The sequence below is a fragment of the Octopus sinensis genome, linkage group LG18, assembly GCF_006345805.1.
Source record: "Octopus sinensis linkage group LG18, ASM634580v1, whole genome shotgun sequence".
NCBI lineage: Eukaryota > Metazoa > Mollusca > Cephalopoda > Octopoda > Octopodidae > Octopus > Octopus sinensis.
Window position 1 is genome coordinate 44915513 of NC_043014.1, and position 22766 is coordinate 44938278.

Consider the following 22766-nt stretch of genomic DNA (forward strand, 5'->3'; position numbering starts at 1 on the left):
GTTTTGTTCTCTTACTTTAGTATTATTTTCATCTTATAATCATCTCATAATAATGACCTTTATGACTCGTATTACTACCTCAGTCAATCTAAAAGTATATATTTGTCACTACCTGTCATGAATAGCCTTTTTCTATTTGCAATATGCATTTTCGTTGATTTTTCACATTTTACCCTTACATTTCCACGTGTATTGTATATTTTCTTTTTGTAACATATTTCTACTATATATATGTGTGTGTGTGTGTGTGTGTGTGTGTGTGTGTGTGTGTGTGTGTGTGTGTGTGTGTGTTGTGTGTGTGTGTGTGTGTGTGTATGTATATATATATATATATATATATATATATTATATATATATATATATAATGTGTGTGTGCACTTGCGCATCTTTGTCATTGTTTGCCACCACCATTACTACCATTTGACAACTGGTATAGATTAGTTTACATCCCCATAACTTAGCAGTTTGGAAAAAGAGAGTGATAAAAAGATGTATGAGACTTAAAAATAAAAATATAAAAAAGCATAAGTACCAGGGTCAATTTGTTTGATTAAAACCTTTCAAAGTGATGCTCCAGCATGGCCGCAGTTCATGACAGAAACAAGTAAACAATAAAATATACCACTGTGTGGCATTTGGATTGTCTTCTAGCTACTGCTTTGGGTGGGTTGACCCAAGCTTTCTGAGCAAAATTGGGCAAGATGTATTAATTATTTAAAGAACCTGTGTCTCACTTGAGTTTACATGAGGATTACATTAAGAGTACCAGTTTCTGTGAAATATTCAGCCATTTTTGCTACAATCGAATGAGTAGATTGTACTATATATCGAACAACTAGTATACTCATTGCTTAGCTATATTTATGTATTGTTCCTGTTCATTTTGCACGAAAACGTTAAAAGTTCTCAATACACTGTGTACTAGAAGTGTATAGAGTCTGATATATACTCTTCCTAATTAAAAACTTTTTTGTCTAAATTTGGAAACAGAATACTGAATGCAATGTGCTACTACAATTTATATATCTGATTACACAAGTTTAACAAAAATTGTTAGTACTATATAAAGGATAGGTCCAAAATAAACCTCGATTTTCACAAAAAAATAGAAGCTGATCATACAAAACTATACTAGATGTATAAGGCAAAGCAAGTTTCAGAGTTGCATTTCTTTAGGTAGAACAGAAGTGAGGTATGGTTGGTGTTTATTAACAAGATGAAACCTTTGAGGAGCAGGCATTGCTGTAATCAAACAGTTCAGTAAGGCACCTTGGAAAAGTATCTTCTGCCATAGACTTGGGTTGGACAATACTTTACAAGTAGAATTGAGTAGATGAAATCTGTGGAAAACCTTGCTGTATATGTAAATATATTTCAGTGATTTATATCAGCAAAAGAAGTGAAATGGCAGCAACATATGACAAATGAATGCCTTTAGAGGGACCTGCCAAAAATTAGCGAGAAGATCAGGTAAAGACAGCTGTGACTATCTGGTCGCCGTGTGTGCCACCCTGAACTGGAAGTATCCAAATTACTTTTGTGGAATCCATTTTATGGTGATGCATGAAAAAGAAAACGTTGTCACACTTACATTGACAACTTGATGGCAGACACTGGCCTGAAATGTATCCAGGACCTCAAGGCAGTGATGGTGGAACAAGAAGTGTGGCGAGTAGACTTTGTTGCTGCACACCAGGTTGGAACCTGGCCATTATGATAAAATAATTGGTGAGAAAACCTATAAACTGGTATTTTTTAATGAGAATCTCTTGTAATATCGCTCTGCAAAGTTGCACAGATAATCCCTTGTCACATCTCCTTGCCATCATAGATACAATGACTCAGTGACTGGCCGCCCACTGGAAACCTGTAACCAATTATGCTTTTTTTTTTTACAAAGTATGATATAAAATAAATGAAATCAAATAATGGAAGATTTGAGTTAAAAACTGTATCCTCTACATCTATATTAATTTCTAGCTAATAATAAATGCAAAAAGAACTGGACTGTAGCATTACTATATGAATAAATAAAAGGACTGGCAAGTTTCCGTGCTTTTTTTTTTCATTGTATATTTATAGATCTAAATGAATATATAAAAAAAATAATAATGTCTAAGATGGAAATCAAAACTCTCAATAGGAGGAAATTTGTAAAACAACCAAAACTATCAAAAGTAAACATAATAAACTAAAAGCTAGATGGAACATATTCAGTACAGAATTTGACTACCAAACTACCAACTTTAGTGGCCACTGGTAGGAAAACTTGATACACAAAAGCAGAACACTAATATAAGCTTTGAAAAACTGAAAGACAAATAAATATTGTAAGATAGAAGCTTTGCAACCACAATGCTGGACAATGCTCATACTGACAGCACCATAAAAAAAAAAAGCAGATTCGTTGAACCCTATCTTTGGTTATGAAGAATAGCGAAATAACTGAAGAGTAAACTTTATGTACCACTAGAATGAAATAAAAACAAAAATTTGCAACAGAAAGATAAAGCTAAAACATAATGATGGAGACTCAGAGAAATGAAAAGACACTAACCCACCTGCCCTTCATGATGTGGCCTGCAGAAAAAAAGGAGAAGAGAGAAATCTAGAAATCTGTTACAAGTTGAAACTGAGCGGTAGTTGAATGTCAGTAAAACTAAGAAATGTAAAACCAACTGTATTGTGTGTGTGTGTGCGTGTGTGTGTGTGTGTGTTTGTGTGTGTGTGTGTGTGTGTGTATTTGTATGTGTGTGTGTGTGTGTTTGTGTTTGTATGTGTGCATGTGAGTGTTTGTGTGTGTGTGTGTTTGTGTATGCTTGAGTGTGTGTGTGCGAGTGTGTGTTTGTGTGTGTGTGCGTGTGTGTGTGTGTGTGTGTGTTTGAGTGTGTGTGTGCGAGTGTGTGTTTGTGTGTGTGCGTGTGTGTGTGCGTGTGTGTTTGTGTATGTGTGTGTGTTTGTGTGTGCCTCTGTGTGTGCGTGTGTGTGTGTGTTTGTGTGTGTGTGTGTGCATGTGTGTGTGTGTGTTTGTGTGTGCATGTGTGTGTGTGTGTGTGTGGTGTGTGTGTGTTATGGCAGTGTGAGAAGAAAAGAAACTCGAGAAATGTTGAAATAACACAGCAAAGTTTAACAAACAATGCTTTTAAAATTGATCTGAGTTTCGAAAGTAAAAGTTTATCAGAGATACTTTACAGAGCTAGAATTATACTGACATTCAACATAATGACCATTTGTTCTTGTCCAACGTTCTTTTGAAAAATAATTCATACAAGAGAATTTTGAGAAAAAACAGTCTTATATTTCTGAAAGTTTGAATTTAAAACATTCCACATGAAATATCAAACTAAAATGCCTAAATATAGGAAAATCTCAGAGTTTATCTCAAATACCAATATGAGAGTGTATTTGATTTTTGTGATAATTTTTTTTAAGAAAAAGGGGGAAAAAAATACAAAAAGCTGTAACAGACTAAAATAAATTTCAATAGCAAACATTGGTAATTGGTTAGAGGAAAGTTCAAAAGAATTATTACAAAATTGAGTGGCGGATGGCTTCCGAGGCTTCTTTGATTGATATGAGAGCTAGTGTTTAGTACTAGCGAATGAAAATAAATGAAAATAAAGGATATGAAACATAATTAGGTGAATTGATAAATACGACTTTTAAAGACAGAATTAAACTGAGGACCTGAACAACAGAAAGAGATGTTGCTTTAACAAGTGATTTAATTTAAGCTTCAGAAAAACTTAAAATATGGTATGAGTTTGATTTTATTCTTCATGTCAGTATACTGTCATACTTTATACAAAATTCTAATTTGAGAGAAAACGGCCTTTTAAAAATTTTTTTTTTTTTTTTTTTTTTTTGTCATGTCCATTCAGCAGAAAACAGAAATGGAGGAGGAGATAAAATGAAAGTGATGTCTATTTGGAGAATTAACATTGGTTTCAAAGACTGAATAAAACTAAAAAAAAAAAAAAAAAAAAAAAAAAGTTTCATAGAAATCACAAGCACTTAGAAACTAAGACTTTGTTACTATCCGTGACACACAAGTCTTAAAATAATAAAATACTTTAAGACTAAATTTCATAACGAAACGGATATTAACATATACTACATTAAAACTACAAAATTTTCAACACCCATCCAAAGCTTGTACAGTTTTTATATATATGTGGCAGTAAATAATTATCAAACAGAATAGAGAAATATCATGAAATTCACATTTTTAATAAGATCTAGGTTTATTTAGAAAACATGAAATAATAATCACCCAATTAGATTACTATACATACGTATACAATACACATACAAACATATGTATATACTTACATATGTATGTACTTACGTATGTATTAATGCATGTGGGGGTGAACAGAAGAATGAGTACTTAATACCAAGGAAGCAGAGTATAGATCATGTAAATTACAGATAGAATGACATGCCAATACTCTGAATTTCTTCTTATTTCACTGAGTTTACCAGGATTTGTTCAATCAGCAAAAGATCTGATCGTGAGCCAAGATATGGTTGTATACCAAAATAGCTGCTGAAAACATAAATTTCATGTAGGATTGGATGTTAAATTTCAGTTTCATTTCTATTCAAAAAATATATAAATAAATATCCCATTCAAAGTACCTAGGATTTCAGAACAACCCGCTGTGCTTGAGGAGACCTATTGAGTCAAGTACATGAACATCGAAATAAATATCAATGGAAATAGTAGTTGTGATACCTGTGCCGGTAGCACGTAAAAAGCACCATCCGAGCATGACCGATGCCAGTGCCGCCTCGACTGGCTTCTGTGCCAGTGGCACGTAAAAAGCACCATCCGAGCATGACCGATGCCAGCGCTGCCTTGACTGGCTTCCGTGCTGGTGGCACGTTAAAAGCACCAACCGATTGTGGCTGCTGCCAGACTCCCCTGGCACCTGTGCCGGTGGCACATAAAAAGCACCCACTACACTCGCAGAGTGGTTGGCGTTAGGAAGGGCATCCAGCTGTAGAAACACTGCCAGATCAGACTGGAGCCTGGTGCAGCCTCCTGGCTTCCCAGACCCCGGTCGAACCGTCCAATCCATGCTAGCGCGGAAAACGGACGTTAAACGATGATGATGATGATATATATAAATAACAAGGGTAATGAAATGCATTAATTTAGGGAAACAAATCTCGAAGTTTTGGTAAAATCTTTTTTTTTTTTCTGGTTATTTCTCCTTCGCTGAACTGCAAGCAACATTAAAGGCAACATTAGAATCAAATACACAATTGATAATTACAAACGAGCACAAACATACAATAACTGCAGAGAAGTGCATTTGCAATAAAAAGCTGCATAATAATACAACTGCAATGTGACATTATCATAACATCCCACGAGTTGTACTCAATTTGTTTTTGTGCATTTTGACAATTTGGAATCAAGTATAATGTGACAAAACGTATAATGTAACCACAGTGTGGCACTTTGGTATCTTAATGTATATTGTAGTATTGTGAATGACATTTAGCTCTTGGCATTCAGCCATTGGCAATCATGGATAACGCACCATGGTTCCCTGATGTTTTAATAATTGGTGCATATCTGTGTGCACTTGTACTTCATATTCATTGTTCAACAGTTTATGATTTATATGCAATAGTTTGCTTGTTCATCATCATCATCATTGTCGTCGTCATCATCATCATCTTTATCATCAAAAAGATGTCATCATAATCATCATCATTGTTGTCATCATCGTCACAGTTGTCATCACCATTGTTATCTTTGGGTCTGGCGGAATTTGTTGAGGCAGATTTTCTATGGCCAGATGCCATTCCTGTCAGCAACTTACCTATATAGGTAGACAGGTTTTTCATGGAAGACTGGAAACAAACAACTTTGCCTGTATGATGATGATGCTCTACAACCATCATGTGTAATTATAGATGTGTGTGTGTGTGTGTGTGTGTGTGTGTGTTTATGTATTTTTTTTTTTTGTAAACACCAACTATAAAAACTATGATTTTAATGTTGCATTTAATGATACCTGAAATTTAGCTGAGAGGAAATAAGAAAAATTACTTTTAATAAGCATTTTCAACTTGGTTTTTGAATAGAAATGAGATTGAAATTAAATATCCTGTCCCACATGAGATTAGAGTTTTCAGCAGGAATTTTGGCATACAGCTGTAGCTTACATACAGCCAGATCTTTTGCTATCTAAGTGAATGATGGAAGATCCATTCTGCTAACAAGAAACCAAAAGTATTAACATGGCATCCTGCAAGTAATTTACATAATAAATGGTATATACATATAAAAAAAACATTATTATATGAATATATATCTACATTTATGCATACATATCTATCTATATTTATATATATATATCTATATATATATATATATATATATATATATATATATATATATGTAAATAATATCATGCATCCATTTCCAAGTAAGTTTATACATATATATATGTAAACAGACAAACACACATGAATATACATATTTATTCACTTACGTACATGCATACATATATACACACATACATGCATACATATAATATATGCATAAATGTCTGAGATGAATTGTTGATAAGATTATAATTTTGGGGATTATTATCCTATCTTTAGAAATTAAATTGTTTTTCAATATTTGCATCTATGGTATGTTTTGATCAAACGTTTGTGGTATCAGACTGGATTACAACTAGTCACATTTATTTCTAGACATTAAAAACTGACAACATTTCTATTCACTAGGCCATTGAAAGATCAAATTGATTGTAACGCAGCTTAGAAGCTTAGAAGTGAATATTGGAAAAGGTTTCGTATCTAAAACTGAATAGTCCGAAAAACGATAATTTTTATACATACACACACGACTCACATTAATATCTCATGAGAAACATTTCAAAGATTCTGGGGGAAATGTTAGGTTATTATGTTGCAGAGAGGAATAAAAAAATTCACAAAATGCTAATGTAAAAGTCGGAAGACCTGATTGAGATGGATACAGCTTGAAGGGAGCCCTCACTGAGAAAGGAAATGGTATATACATTCTAATCAGAACACTGAACATGCACCTGATAAAGTGATTTAAACATTTGGAAAACCAATAATAAACAATCCCAAACTAAAAATGCCTGATAGGATGTGCCAACCTGTTTAACTATTGAAGATTTCCTGAATGTAAAAACAACAAATCTTTAATAGACTATTGCAAAATAAATGTGAAACAGCGCATTGCGATTCTCTCTGTTTGGATTCCATCTGTGAGATAGGTAGGAAGTATTTATATAACTTGGAAATGTTGGGGGGGGGGGAGAAAAAAAAAACTAAGTAGCTGGAATGGGTATAAGAGGTTAATGTTAATGCCTACCTAGCCCTTGGCTTTAAAGGGATTCAAACACTATTTGATTTATATCATTATCATCATCACCACCACAATCATCATCACCACCACAATTATCATCCTCATCACTATCTTCATCTCAATCATCAACTTCTTCCCCATCAAAAGCTATTTTAATGCCTATTTACTATTTTTATGCAGACATGGGTTGGATAGATATTTTATTTTAAAGGATTTTTCACTGCTTTATGTACTTTTGAACACCAAATTCCAACAAAAGTGAGTGTATAAGTATAATTAGGATGTTGCCAACATTAGAGATGTTATCTTCCACAAGTAAAACATTCCTTCCTGCCTCTGAGGTAAAACTGCAAACCATGATAACCATGTTTTCGTAAAGGTTGTTGGTAATGTGAATGAAATAATGCACCTGGTAACAGATCATGAACTTTGTTGACTAAGAAGCTATGGCTGTATCAAAACATCCACTACCACTGTTACCACTATAGTTTGTAGTAATTAAAACCAAGTATATATAGACTTGTGTGTGAGTGTGTTCGCTTTTCATGCAAAAATGGTTACATGAATTGCTTCCGTACTTGGGATGCATGAATTAATTTAACCTTGGATACATAATAGGGTCATCAGTTTATTTTTTTTATCAAAAATAAATAATATTGTTTTATATTTATGATTCACTTCTTTAAAAAGGTTTCTCAATGTCAACTTCCGGTATTGACATAGCAACAGCGAAATTTTCCACTTTAATTTGAGAAATTTCCCCACTCTCTATTTTAATGTTTTCATTTCAAGTTTTAATTTGCTATTTGTAAACAACTAGGATAAATTAGTGAAAGAAATATTTACTAAGTTCACAAATTTAAATATTCAGTACAATAATGGCATTGTGAGAAAGTGAAAGAAATAATAATATGTGAAATTATGGCTTCACTGTGAATGGACAATGTACAAAGACTAGACAATAGGCTAACACTCAATAACAACAACTTAAGCAGATATGAGCAAAAACTACAGAAAAATGTGACAATATTTGTATCAAAATGGATGCTGAAAAACAGCTGAATTTTATTCATTAAAAAAACAGAAAAACTAAATGGTATAACACTTTGAATGTAATGTTATTTTTAGATTTTTATGAATTATTAATAATATATTCTGAAGTAAATTGGGATTGGTGTATTAAAAGGTGAATAAAACTAATATTGGCTTCAAAGTTTGGCCAACAAATTTTGGGGAGGAGGTAAGTTGATTACATCGACCCCAGTGCTTGACTGGTACTTATTTTATTGACCCTGAAAGGATGAAAGGCAAAGTCAACCTCAGTGGTATTTGAATTAAGGACATAAAGACAGGCGAATTGCTGCTAAGCATTTCGTCTGGCACAGTAATGCTTCTGCTAGCTGACTCGAAGACCTGTTGAGGCAAGTGAGAATCGAAATCGATCAACATCAATGGAAATTGCAGCCTTGATACCAGTGCCGGTGGCATGTAGGAGAACCATCTGAACCTGGCCGTTGCCAGCGCCGCCCCGACTGGCCTCATGCCGGTGGCACGTAAAAAGCACCATCTGACCGTGGCCGTTGCCAGTTTCGTCTGGTCACCGTGCTGGTGGCACGTAAAAAGCACCATCCGATCATGGCCGTTTGCCAACCTCGTCTGGCACCTGTACCGGTGGCACGTAAAAAGCACCCACTACACTCACGGAGTGGTTGGCATTAGGAAAGGCATCCAGCCGTAGAAACATTGCCAGATCAGACTGGGCCTGGTGCAGCCTTCTGGCTTCCCAGACCCCAGTTGAACCGTCCAACCCATGCTAGCATGGAAAGCAGACGCTAAACGACGATGATGATGATGATGATGATATACAAGTTTTAAAACAATGAAATTACTTATCTTCCAAAAAGGTTTTGGAGATAGATTAAAGATTGACATGGGGTGGTGTTTTTCAACAAAAGCCATTTGATCCAAAGGTAAAAACACATTAATACAACAATACTACAATTTCATGGCAATTTTCTAGTGAAAATATACATACATGCATACACATATAATTACATATATATATCTGAAAGTAAATTATTAGATGCATACAGAAATACCAGAAGCAAACATGCAATAAGCTACGGAGCACCACCAATGAGACAATATTGCAGAATAGTTCAAAATCAATACCCTCTTCTTTGCTTCAACAACTTTTTTTTTCTTTCGCAATATATTGCCTCGGAAATTGGCCTGAATTTTCAAAGCAGCTGCAGCAACATCGGGGTCACCTAGATCAATGTCAACCTCTTCAGTTTCCCCTTGTGTCTGAGGCACTGGTTCAGCATTTTGTACTTTCTCAGTTTCCTTCTTGGAACTCGCATCCTCTTCTTCTACAACCTTTTCCTTCTTTTCAGCATTATCGTCAGTCTTTTCATTGCTCTCACTTTCTTTAGCTGGCTGTTCAGCTTGGTTTGGCAACATTTCAGTGGCTTTCATTTCTGTATATTCACCATCTTCAGCTTGAGCAGCTGGTGGTGGTGGTGGTGGAGTTTCAACTGCTTCTTGCTGTTCTTTGATACTTTCTTTTACATCAGTCTTTTCTTCAGTGTCAGCCGCAACTGAATGTTCTTCATCTCTTCAGTTTTCTTCTTCTTGTAGCCGCGAAAGCCAGATTGTATTTTGAGAGCAGCTGCTTCAACTTCAGGATCATTTAAGTCAATGTCAATTTCTTGTTCTTTTGAACTTTCCTCATTTGACACTTGAGTGACATTTGGGGAAACTGGTGAGGTATCCTAAAAGGTTAGTAGAGAATAAATATAATGTAAAAACAAGCAGTCTCATAAGCATATGACAACCAAAAGTCTGTAATCTACATCATCAAAAATGTTATTAACTCAACAGCGATTAGTACAAATGCAATGAAATAACAGTTTGTAAATCCAAAACTCAGAATTCAACAAAGGGAAAAATTAACATTTTAAGAAATCAACAATCATCCTATATGTTTATCTTAGAGAGATAAACATACAAATTCTTAACGGATGAATACATAAAATGTGTGGTTTTGAAACATCATTGAAGGACCAGTAATCACCAAGTATCTGTTGCTTTGAAAATTGCAAGATATTATAAGATTATTTGAGGATTAAGTCAAAGAACTGTTACTCAAATAAACTTCCGAGAAATAATTAGCAAAGAGTGTTTTAAGAATTCCACAAAAAAAAAAGTAATAATTTCAAGACTTGGGAGAACTTTAGTTCATGCCAGCATGCACAATGAAGGAATTGTCAAATTAATTAGCTTCGTTTCTGATACTTTAGTCTATAATGATAACAACATAATCATTATCAAGACAACTTTCCTGCATGCAAAGGCTGATAATTAAGTTTTATCCACTTAGTCTTAATAGTTGTTAAAACCTAATCTTAACATACTACTATCAGAAAAAACAAAATGTATAAATAAACGTGATATTCTTGAAATAAAATAACACATTTTTAGAATCCTAAAAAGCAGCTGAAAGATCTGTACTTAATGGGGGATTTTGAAGAACTTTTAAATCTGTTTAAAGAATTGGTGTTCTTTGTGCAACAGTACAGTTGCTGACTCTGGGAAAATGGTAGATGAGAAAGAAGATGATATTTAGCAACAACTGCTAATTTTCTTTCTTAACATTCTAGAAAATTTATAGTGAAAAGAGGTGTTGGTTTAATTGTTGAAGTCTTAGACTGCTGACTTGATAGACCAAGAGATCAAATTATGCTATAAATACATCACTCTCCCTGTATCACTTCAAAGAGAAGCACTGTTCATCGTGTTTTATCCTTTCATAGGCTAAAAAAGAGGGATAACTAAATAAGTAGAGTTAATTTTTGACTTGAATTACTGTAGCTAAAGATGGTAGGAGGGAGACGGGAATCTTGTCGAGGAAAGAGTGTGTTGAAATGGATTGGATAAAATGTTTGGTGCAAAATCATTGAGATTGAGTCTGAGAGGACAGGAGACAGGTGCATCAAATTAGGTCTAAGGGGAGATGATATTAGCGATCACAGAACAATAAAAGTCAATGTAGTGGTGGTAGAAAAGAGTACAAGAAAGGATACAGCTTGAAAGAAGATCTTTCCTTACATCAAGTAAGGGCGACTTAGTTTTCCTTAAGATAAATACTTCCTAAAATGTGTCAGTATGGAGCTCAATCAACCTAGATATGTGAACAATATTTAGTGTCTTATTATTATTATTATTAATAATATTGTTATTATTATTGTTATTATTATTATTATTATTAATATTATTATTATTATTATTATTAATTATTATTATTATTATTATTATTATTATTTATTATTATTATTATACTGTTATTATTATTGTTATTATTATTATTATTTTTATTATTATTATTATTATTAATATTGTTATTATTATTGTTATTGTTGTTATTATTATCATTATTATTATTAATATTATTATTATTATTATTATTATTTATACTGTTATTATTATTGTTATTATTATTATTTTATTATTATTATATTATTATTATTATTAATATTGTTATTATTATTGTTATTGTTGTTATTATTATCATTATTATTATTAATTATTATTATTATTATTATTATATTATTATTATTATTATTGCTGCTGCTGCTGTTGTTTACATTATTGTTGCTCTGTTTTATACAAGCTGCTCCAAGTCTCACCCAGAAACTTCAAGCAACAGCAAGTTAAATGTTTTATACTATGAGTGTTATTCATGATCAGATATCGTACAAGAAGGAAACCAGAATCTCAGAACTAAATTCCATTATAACCATTATCATTATTACCAGCGTGGTGGATAGGCAGAATTGTAAGAGCATCAGGCAAAACACCTTACAGTATTTCTTCCAGCTCTGAGTTTAAATAATAGAGAGGTCACCTTTTTGGCATTTCATCCTTCTAGGAGTTGATAAAATAAAGTACCAGTCAAATACTGGGATTGATGGCACCGACCATCCTCCTCTCTTCAAAACTGCTGGTCTTGTACTAGAAATCCTTAATAAGGCAGCAAGCTGGCAGAATCCTTAGCATGTCAAACAAAATGATTAGCAGCACTTTCTCCATCTTTACATTCTAAGTACAAATGCTGTCAAGATTGATTATGATTTTCATCCTTTTTTGGGGTTAATAAAATAAGAGGGTCGCGGTTTCGATTCCCAGACCGGGCGTTGTGAGTGTTTATTGAGCGAAAACACCTAAAGCTCCACGAGGCTCCGGCAGGGGGTGGTGGCGATCCCTGCTGTACTCTTTCGCCACAACTTTCTCTCACTCTTTCTTCTGTTGGCCTGCTTGCTTAGCCAGCGGCGTGGCGTCATTTAAAGGCTAAAACAATGCGAAACGCGTTGTGACCAGCGATGTGTAACAACATCTGATAGCCTGGTCGGTCACGGTCATCACGGTGATAAAATAAGTACCAGTCAAGTAATCCCCCATAATAGTAAAAAGGATTATCATTATTATTATTAAGGCGGTGAGCTGGCAGAATCATTAGCATGCCAGACAAAAATGCTTAATGGCATTTCATGTCTTTATCTTCTGAGTTCAAATTCTACTAGGGTCAACTTTATCTTTCATACTTTCAGGGTCAATGAAATAAGTACCAGTTGAGTACTGGGGATGATGTAATCAAATAATGATTTCTCAAATTAACAAAGTGCTATAAAGGATTTTAATCAACTGAATTGGCACTTGTATGCACGGGATACTTATTTTAATAACCCAAGGTAGATAAAATGTAAATTGATCCCAGCAAAATTTCACTTAATATTTTGAGGTACAAAATTGAATTCTGTAAGGTATTTAATCCAGTGCTCCATCTTTTTTTACAATTCCACCACTCTCACATGGTAACTAGAAATTATATTGATTTCTGCCTAAAATTTGTTTAAATGAATATGTACTGTACGTGATCAAATATACCACAATGTTACAATTTTATTTATTGCACTGAAACTAGAGAGATGAGAGAGAAAAAAAAAACAAAATAAAAACCCCACCCCACCATAAAAATCTGAAGTTGGTTCCATTGGGAATTGAACTGAGAAACTCGAACCTCACATCTGCCTGTACAATGATTAAACTACTTCTGTCATCTGATAACTAGAATATATCAGTACTTACAGTTTTCAGTTTGTTACTTCCATACTTTTCTCTTAACAGTATATTTCTATAGTTTAGATTGTTCACAGCTTTTTAGCAGCGTATACTGCCAAGAATATGAATAGGTTCCAATCCATCAAAGGATGATATTATTATCACCACGAAGATAAGTGAGAGCAAACTTGTGAGAATGACACAAATATTTTAATTTAAAAGGATAAATCTGTTGGCTTAGGACATCTTTCCTTTAAATAGATTCAATTAAAATAAGAATTTAAAAAGACAAAATTTTTAATTGGCAATTTATCAGGCTGGTCTGATCCTACCTTTTTCAATTCTTTCACATGTTGCCTAGCTATATGACCACGAAAGCCGGCTTGAATTTTGGTAGCTGCAGCAATGGCCTCTGGGTCAGTTAGATCAGTGTCAATATTTGTACCGTTATCAATAAGTTGTAAGACATGCCTGTTTTCAGGTGTTTCATTAAGCTATAGGCAACATAAATAAGCATGCAATTAGTCATAGTAATGTGTTAACGAAGCTAATACCAGACGGTGGCACCAAATTGTCACAACATTTTGGAAGAAAATTAAAGATTATCATATACATACACATACACACATATACATGTCTATACAGACATATACACACACACACACAGACAAATGTACATACATATATGCACACACACATATATATATATGTGGAGGCGCAATGGTCAATTGGTTAGGGCAGTGGACTCGCAGTCGTAGGATTGTAGTTTCGATTTCCAGACCGGGCGTTTTGAGTGTTTATTGAGCGAAAACACCTAAAAGCTCCACGAGGCTCCGGCAGGGGGTGGTGATCCCTGCTGTACTCTTTCACCACTCCTTCTCTCACTCTTTCTTCTGTTGGCCTGCTCGCTTAGCCAGCGGGGTGGCGTCATTCGAAGGCTAAAACAATGCGAACGCGTTGTGACCAGCGATGTGTAGCAACATTTGATGGTCTGGTCGGTCACGTGATCACGTGATATATATATATGTATGTATGTATACACACACATCTATATGAATACACATACATAAACATACAGACACACACACACACAATATATATATGTTTGCTGCTTCGCAACCACATAGTCTTAGAATAAGTCCCTTTTACAACACTTTAGGCAAGTGTTTTCCATAGCTTTGGCTAATTAATATCTTAGGAGTGAATTTGATAGATGGACACTGAGCAGTGGCCCATCATATATACATGTATATATGTGTGTCTTTCTGTATACACACACATATATACATCCAGATATACATGTATACAGACACATATGTATACACCACTCCACTCACACACACACACACAAACATATGAAATGCAGTACCAGTACTCAGCTGGTACTTTTACAGCTGAGTAGACTGGAGTAATGTGAATTGAAATGCCTTGTTGAAGGACACATCATGCCATGTGTGTAAAGGATCGAACGCACTACCTTATGATCATGAACCGAAAACTGAAACTATCAGGCCACATGCCTTCACACAAACAGTTATACACATGCATAAATATACATATATTTATATACACTTACATACGTATACATACACATACATACATATTCATAAATATATATGTATATAGACACACAGATATATATATCCATAAGTGTACACACACACACAAACACATCCATCTATCCATCCACCCATACATATATATAAATACATGCATATATACAAAATATATTTTCACACACACACACATACACACATATTATATGTATGTGTGTGTGTGTGTATATATATATATTTCTTTTATTAATATATATATATATACACACATATACATACATACATACATACATAAATACATACATATATACATACATACATACATACATAAATACATACATAAATACATACATATATACATACATACATACATATATACATGTACATATACACATTACTCGCAGCACACATGCACAGAGAGGTTTTGATTATGTAGTACAAAAACATAAAAATCACACAATAGGACTTTGTCTCGAGATGCTGTAACATCTGATATGTGTTTATTTACGTATACAAAACATGAAAAATAAATCCTTGAACCATGGTGTTTTTTTTTTTTTTCTCAATCATACTTTTTGTTGACTGTGTTTGCGAACAGGTTGAAAAGAAAAGAAAGAGAACAACTGTTAGCAGTATAAACGCTGAAAGTGGTATAAGCGATACACTTTCTGATAAGGGAAGGAAATGTTTTGCTAGACTGGTTTTTAAACGAAGGCTGTAAAATGGGTTATACTATATCACATTTTTCTTACCAGGGAGGCCACTAGATGATGATGGCAAGTAACTGACTTCTGTAAAACCAATGCTGTGAACCATTTCCTCTCCCTAAGCGGAAAATATTTCTCAAAAGGCTTAAAATTCCATGTAAATGTCACATAATATTGGAGTACAAATAGCTAGCTGCATGAAGGACATATCTTGTGCTTTTAGAAGCCACAATGCAAACACTGCAAACAAGAGCAGAATGAAGCAAGCCGTGTAATTATTGAAATATCGGGCTCTGATCCTCATGGGGCAAATGAGTACTAACAGGTATTTTATAGCCTGTTGATGTTTTCAACAATAAGACATCAACATGGTACATGAGGTTTACAGAACTCGCCGTTAAAAAGTTGCCTGGACAAACACGGCTGCACGTTTCAAAAATATTACAGTGCTTTTAACCCTTTTGTTACCAACCCAGCCAAAACCGGCTCTGGCTCTGTAGTACAAATGTCTTGTTTTCATAAGTTTTGAATTAAAATATACCACCAAACCTTAGTAGCAATTTATATTCCTAATACTAGCTTAATGATAACTAAGTTATTTTACTAAATTATTTGTTATATCTAAAGTAACTGAAAGAAACACAGAGCATCTCAAAATAAATACAATAACGAAAGGGTTAAAGCATGTTTTTTGGAAATTGAGAGGCAAAGGGGAAGCAAGCAACAATCAGTTTTACATGAGGCAGAAACATTTAGCAACATATCAAAGTGGCATGAGCTTGTTTTACAGGGAAATTGCAGATCAGGTACCGCTCTACCCCAATCTTGAAGGAAAAAACAAAACAACCTTGGTTTGATATACTGACACAGGTTCAAATTCTTCTGCTTGAATTTCAAAGATGTATGAAGAATAACAAGACGATAATTGACTCCAATCATTTCCTGCACTTGCTGCACTTAAGACTGCTAACAGATGTTCTCTGTCTTTTCTTTCCAATCCGCTGTGTACATCATAACTCAATATTTGTAGTGTATTCTAAGTCTCCTTTCGGATGGTGTTTGTGACATTTATGTATATAGCAGCAGTACCAAAGCAGTAGCTAAGCTTTGTAGATGCTCAACAGGTGAAATATTTTCTAGGCCTGAAAAGGAATCCTTGTCTGTGGGGTGCAATTTTTTCAACCTTGTATCAATGAGAGATGAGAGAGAGAGGGAGAGAGGGAGAGAGAGAGAGAGAGAGAGAGGAGAGAGAGAGAGAGAGAGAGAGAGAGAGAGAGAGAGAGAGAGAGAGAGAGAGAGAGAGAGAGAGAGAGTGTTCAACACAAATTTTGATGCCAATTATTTGTTGAAATTTTGAAGACTTTAGTTGTCGTTTTTATGTAAATCTTGGTTATGTTAATCAAGCAGATCTATGTCAAATAAGATGTCAGTAAAAGATCAGGTGTAAATCTCAGAAATACTTCTCTTTTTGGTGGAAGACCACACTGTGCATTCTAACATGCAGTGGTTTATTGTACGGTGTGCTGTTTGGCAGTCTGGGCATGCTACATCTTTTACTACACACCAAGTCATTCGCTTGCTGTTGAAGCGTACCATTGTTGCTTGAAATTATTACTGTGACATGGAATGTTTTGCAACTGTTGTCAGAGTTATTGATATTGCTAATTACTTTGCACAGTGTTCCACTGCTTCTTTTGTGATTTAAATTGAATAGAGAAATATTCAATAGTTTTCTGATTTCTTTGATTTTGTTTCTTGGTTTTAGCTTCTTGGTGTGGAGTATTAATTATTTCTGTTGTGCATAGTATTGGTGTGCACTGAGGTCGGTTATTTTGCATGTATAATTACAGTTCTATATTTTATGATGCATTTTACAGTATGCTTTTTTGAACTTTTACAATTATTTTGTTGAATGCTGCACAGCGGTGTCTACATTGCTATGTATGGTGTTGTGGTACCAATGAGCCAGATGCATAATTTTATGTATCTGTCCAGATTGAGCCAGTGTGTCTTGTCTTATGGTATTGTGAATATCATGTGTTATGTTTAAGGTGATTTTTATCCAGTCTTTACTCTTTATAATGTGATGTTTAGCTTTCTTTGTGTTGTGCAATTATGAGGTACATCACCAATTTTAGTTGTTCTCTGTAATTTGTGAGTGAAATGATTGAGATGGGTGTCTTGGTTAATTTCGATGCTTAGTACTGTATGAGGTGAGGTTGCTTTGAAGTCATGAACTATTGTTGGAACATAATGGAAGCATTTTTGATATGTTTTGTCATGTTGTATTTTGTTGTTTTGGGTTACATTTAAATTAGGATTGCTTTTTTAAAAACTTTTCATTAGTATTTATGAGACTCCTATCTTTCTAATTTACTATTTGTTTTTAATACAGTCAACACCAATGATTTGTTGTGGTGCACCTGAGCACTGTATACAATAATTTCATTATTATTATTTTTATTATTATTTTCTCAACAATGGTTGATTTTCATGCTTGTTTGTTTGTTTTATTGTGCCAACTTTTCAATGTTCCTGTCATGACTACACTATTTCTTTTCCTGACATAATGCATTCGGGGTTCAGCAAATCTTCTACTGTTTAAGGTAACAGTGTGTGATTTGAGAGAAATTAAGCTGCTAATTCTAATAACAAGTCAAGTAGCTGCATAAAGGCTCCCTCAACATGAGTTGAGCATTGCTATGTATATGTAGGGTATCAGTCAAGACTTTCCAGAAGTGTAGTGAGTGTTTCTTGCTATATTTTAAGAAGATGAAGCTATTTGCTCTCACTAAAAGTTGTCTTTGCGGTCTTTGTTCATGTAAGCAGTGTATGTTTTGGAAAGAGGTATCTAGTTTATGCGTGGATGATGCTCATCATGTAAAATTAAGAAAGAGTTAAAGATGATATCCTTTGAGTTATGAGTGTGTGTAGTTAGAAAACCAGGCAAGTCATTAATGTGAAAATGTGTGTGGAAGACAGTTAAACCTTGGAGTATACCAAAGTTGACAGAGTGTCAGTTAGAACTCAGTAGTCAGTGCAGGCTATCAAGAAATTTCCATTCCAAGAATTAGAGATGGCTAAAATTTATGGGCAGGTTTCCACATCAGATATGGTTAAAGGCTTTGCTAATAATGAGAGCAACAACATTGCTGTCACCAAAGTTTTCAGGAATGGAAGGTCTTTGATATAGGAAGGAGTTCAAATCCCCAGATTCATTGATTGAAAAAAGAGGAGAACTCAAGACAAGGAAAGAAGTTAATGGTAACAACTATTTACATTCCCTTTGGGATGTTTGAAGTGAGGGTGACAGGTCATTAGTTGTCTTTTTGGCAATAGGACACACTGTTAAATTTCCTTAAATTCAGACGACTCCTTGTAAAGAGAAAAATATTGGAGAGTTTGGCAAATATAGTACTGAACACACTGTTTGATATAAATGACAGTGCTGCATAGAATGAGGAAGTAGAGTTAGAAATGAGTTTGGTTGTGTATGTGTAGTGTAGAGTCAGAAATGAAATGGTTTCCAAATACAATAGTTTGATCAGGAGGAACACACAAGCAGCAACGATATCAAAGCTTTTATATGGTTAAGCAACAATATGCACGCAAATGGCATTAAAAAAGTTGGCAGCTATTATTGAGATCTTAGATTGTGTAAATATCTTATCAGTGTGAACTAGAAGTGAGCACGCGATATATTTGGCATCAGCATTGTCCCAAAGAAAGCACGGTTAAATACTTTGTTAAATAAAACTTGTACTGGGAATAGAATAACTTACAGACACACACAACCATGCAACATTCATAAAACCTGCGAGATCAAATGGTCAGCATGAACCCTGTCAGTCAACAATATCAGTTAACTGATTACCAATTGTTTAACCACCAGCTATGAAAGAGATGTACTGATTACTTACTGGTGGGTGATGCGTACATCTTTCCTTCTTCATGGAAACATTCGTGTCCAACACTTGTAAGCTAACAAATAATAACACTTATAACATTGAACCATATTTTCCCATTTAACTATAAATTTGTGGATTGAACTGGCAAAAAATAAAGAGCAAGGTGGTTGACCATCTGTTACTCTCTCTCTCTCTCTCTCTCTCTCTCTCTCTCTCTCTTCATACACACATACCACAAGATAACTTGTAAATATTTTCTGTTATGTGGTATATTAGAGGCCTATTCTTCCCATTTGTTTCATTCACCTAGCTATAAAGTCATAACACTGACTACCTGTTGAGTCATTGTGCATTCTAAATGATTAGATATATTGCTTAGATAAACTAAATTTCACTGTACAAGTGCTCATGTGTGTCTACTATAAACGTTTATATATATATATACACACTCTTTATGTTCATGTACACCCTAAATATTTGTGATGTTTGCCAACTGTTTGCCAAGGAATGTAATGAAGGGAAATATATTGAAATTCTAATAATACATGGTGCATGGTAGGCAAAATTTTAAATGGAATTCACTGAATGTATTTTTGATTACATTTTCTCCTTTTTCTCTTTCCCTTTATTATCTCCTACTCATGTTATTCAGCTGATATTATGGATTCATTTTAAAAGGTAAAATATATTTAGATTAACAATAGTCAACCTGACTCAATACCAACAAAACACGCTAACAAATAAACTACATGCAATTCTGTATCAGGAGAAACATTTTAGAATAACCATTATTGGCTGTTCTCTCCATGTTGTTCTGCAGTCATTTTCCTCTTTTTCTTTTCCTTTTTTTTTTGTTGTTGTTAAATAACAAATACAACAAACAAGACAAAAGGTTCATTGAATAATTGTTTTCACTGAATGTCTCACATATACAATACAAGGAGAGATGCTAGCTAAAGGATAGATACATTCTTTGAGAATTTTATTCTGGGACCATTGTGTTGTTAGTTAATAATAATGGCATTGTTATTTCCTATCAACTGTGATTGCTTCGACTGGAGAGAGAAAATGTTAACTAAGAAAGAGAGTGACATTTGTGTGCAGGAGTTATTCAAAATATGCTTATTACAAACCTTTTGAAAGTGTATATTTGTAAGCTGTGGTGACATAGTTTACTGAACCGACTCTTGTCTGTTATTGCCTATGCTTATTGAGATTAACTAGAAACAAAGTAAATCCCAGCAGATTTTGAACTTGGAACAGGGAAGTGCTGGACTAAATAAAACAAAGTATTTCATTTAACATTCCACTTTTGGCTATGTCTGCATGCTCATATGTAGGAGTGTGTATATGCATATGCAGACATAGATTTATATGCATAAGTATATGTAGAGAGTGTTCATTAGTCGTAGCAATAAATCTCTATATATATAAAGCTGAAGTTGTCTGTGTATGGCAGGTTTGGTAGCCTTCAACTAGCACTATTTCCTCCGAGATCTTGCGACGCAAGTTGACTAAAATTGAGAGTATGATACAAGAAGGCTTGCTCTTCCTTTCGTAGAAGAAAAAATTCAAATCAGACCATGTTAACACCAAAAATTATTTACATAAAAAAGGTGCTTTTTTTCCTATGAAAATCCCTATTTTTTACGATTTTTTTATTGCTGTGTCGCCATTTTTCGGTGTATTTCAACCAGAAAAATGTTCACTTAAAGAGAATAACAAGCTACATAATGCAAAATTTTTACTTTTCAAAAATTCCAATTCTAAAGGGTCGAAAAGAAAACAAGCCTGAGCAACGCTGGGCTATACTGCTAGTATTTAAATAAAATCACTTGAATCTTTCAGTGACTATGACTATGAAAGTATGCATATATTTAAGATAGTCCCCTTGTTTATCAGTTTTCTTTTGGTCGTTACTTTTACAGTATCAATACTACTTTTAACTAGACCATCATTTTTTTTTTATATACATTTCTAGAGTTTCCTTTGACCATGTATGTAACCAAATTAATGTAGTCTGGTCTACAGTATTTTGGAGGAATATATGTAACATTGTGGAGACGCAATGGCCCAGTGGTTAGGGCAGCGGACTCGCGGTTGTAGGATTGCGGTTTCGATTCCCAGACCGGGCGTTGTGAGTGTTTATTGAGCGAAAACACCTAAAGCTCCACGAGGCTCCGGCAGGGAGTGGTGGCGATCCTTGCTGTACTCTTTCGCCAAAACTTTCTCTCACTCTTTCTTCTGTTGGCCTGTGCGCTTAGCCAGCGGGGTGGCATCACTTGAAGGCTAAAACAATGCAAAGCGCATTGTGACCAGCGATGTGTAGCAACATATGATAGCCTGGTCGGTCACGGTGATCACAGTAATATGTAACATTAGAACCAGTTTTCACTACTATCAAGCACTTCGTGCAAATTTCATTATACAACAAATGAACACATGTACAAACATGCAACACACAACACCCACCCACACACAACACATTATATTGTAGAACATTTCCCCCATCATTCTGATTGTGAATTACATTTGTCTCAGCACCTTCTGAGTGTATGTTTCTGTAGCAATGCCAAACAGTATTACTGCAATCACATTTCTGATCTCTTGTCTGGGAAAACATCCTGTCAAACCATCTTAATGGTGTCATGTAGCTATCTTCCTTTTACCATTAGATAAAGATTATCTTTTCTTTGGTATCTGCTTACACCTTTCCTACATATACAAATCTCTCTCTCTCTCTCTATGTATTTATATATATATATATATATATATATATATATATATATATTATATATATATATATATATATATATTATATACATATATATATAAATTTTGAACTGAGGATTTTACTCCTACTCAAGTTTCAGGTTCCATAATCTTTCAGTAACTTGAAAGATCATATACCATGAAATGTAAGTCGTGGCCAAATCCTCAATTTAAATAATTTATAAATAAACTCTATGCTATGTATTAAGTATTATCTTCTTTTGTTTAAAAACTGTAATATTTGGATATATAACATCTTCGTCCAACACCATTTATTTATTTATAATACACAAATTACTGCACATTAACCAGGAGTTTCTACCTTTGAATAGGTCGC

General features: G+C 34.2%; 1 protein-coding gene across 5 annotated transcripts in view; it reads right to left on the reverse strand.

Annotated features, from left to right (window-relative positions):
• The window catches only part of LOC115221474 (immunoglobulin A1 protease autotransporter), a 323801-nt gene that overhangs the window by 19049 nt on the left and 281986 nt on the right, over positions 1-22766 (reverse strand). For 2 of the 5 annotated variants that reach the window (XM_029791662.2, XM_029791666.2), the window contains one exon: positions 9848-10140. The exons of 1 other annotated variant lie outside the window; for it this stretch is intronic. In XM_029791662.2, the coding sequence (XP_029647522.1) occupies positions 9934-10140 (207 nt within the window). In that variant the 3' untranslated portion in view covers positions 9848-9933. Of the gene's footprint in view, positions 1-9847; positions 10141-13818; positions 13981-22766 lie in introns of those variants that run through there. 2 more of the 5 variants (XM_029791660.2, XM_036510960.1) reach the window with 2 other exon arrangements.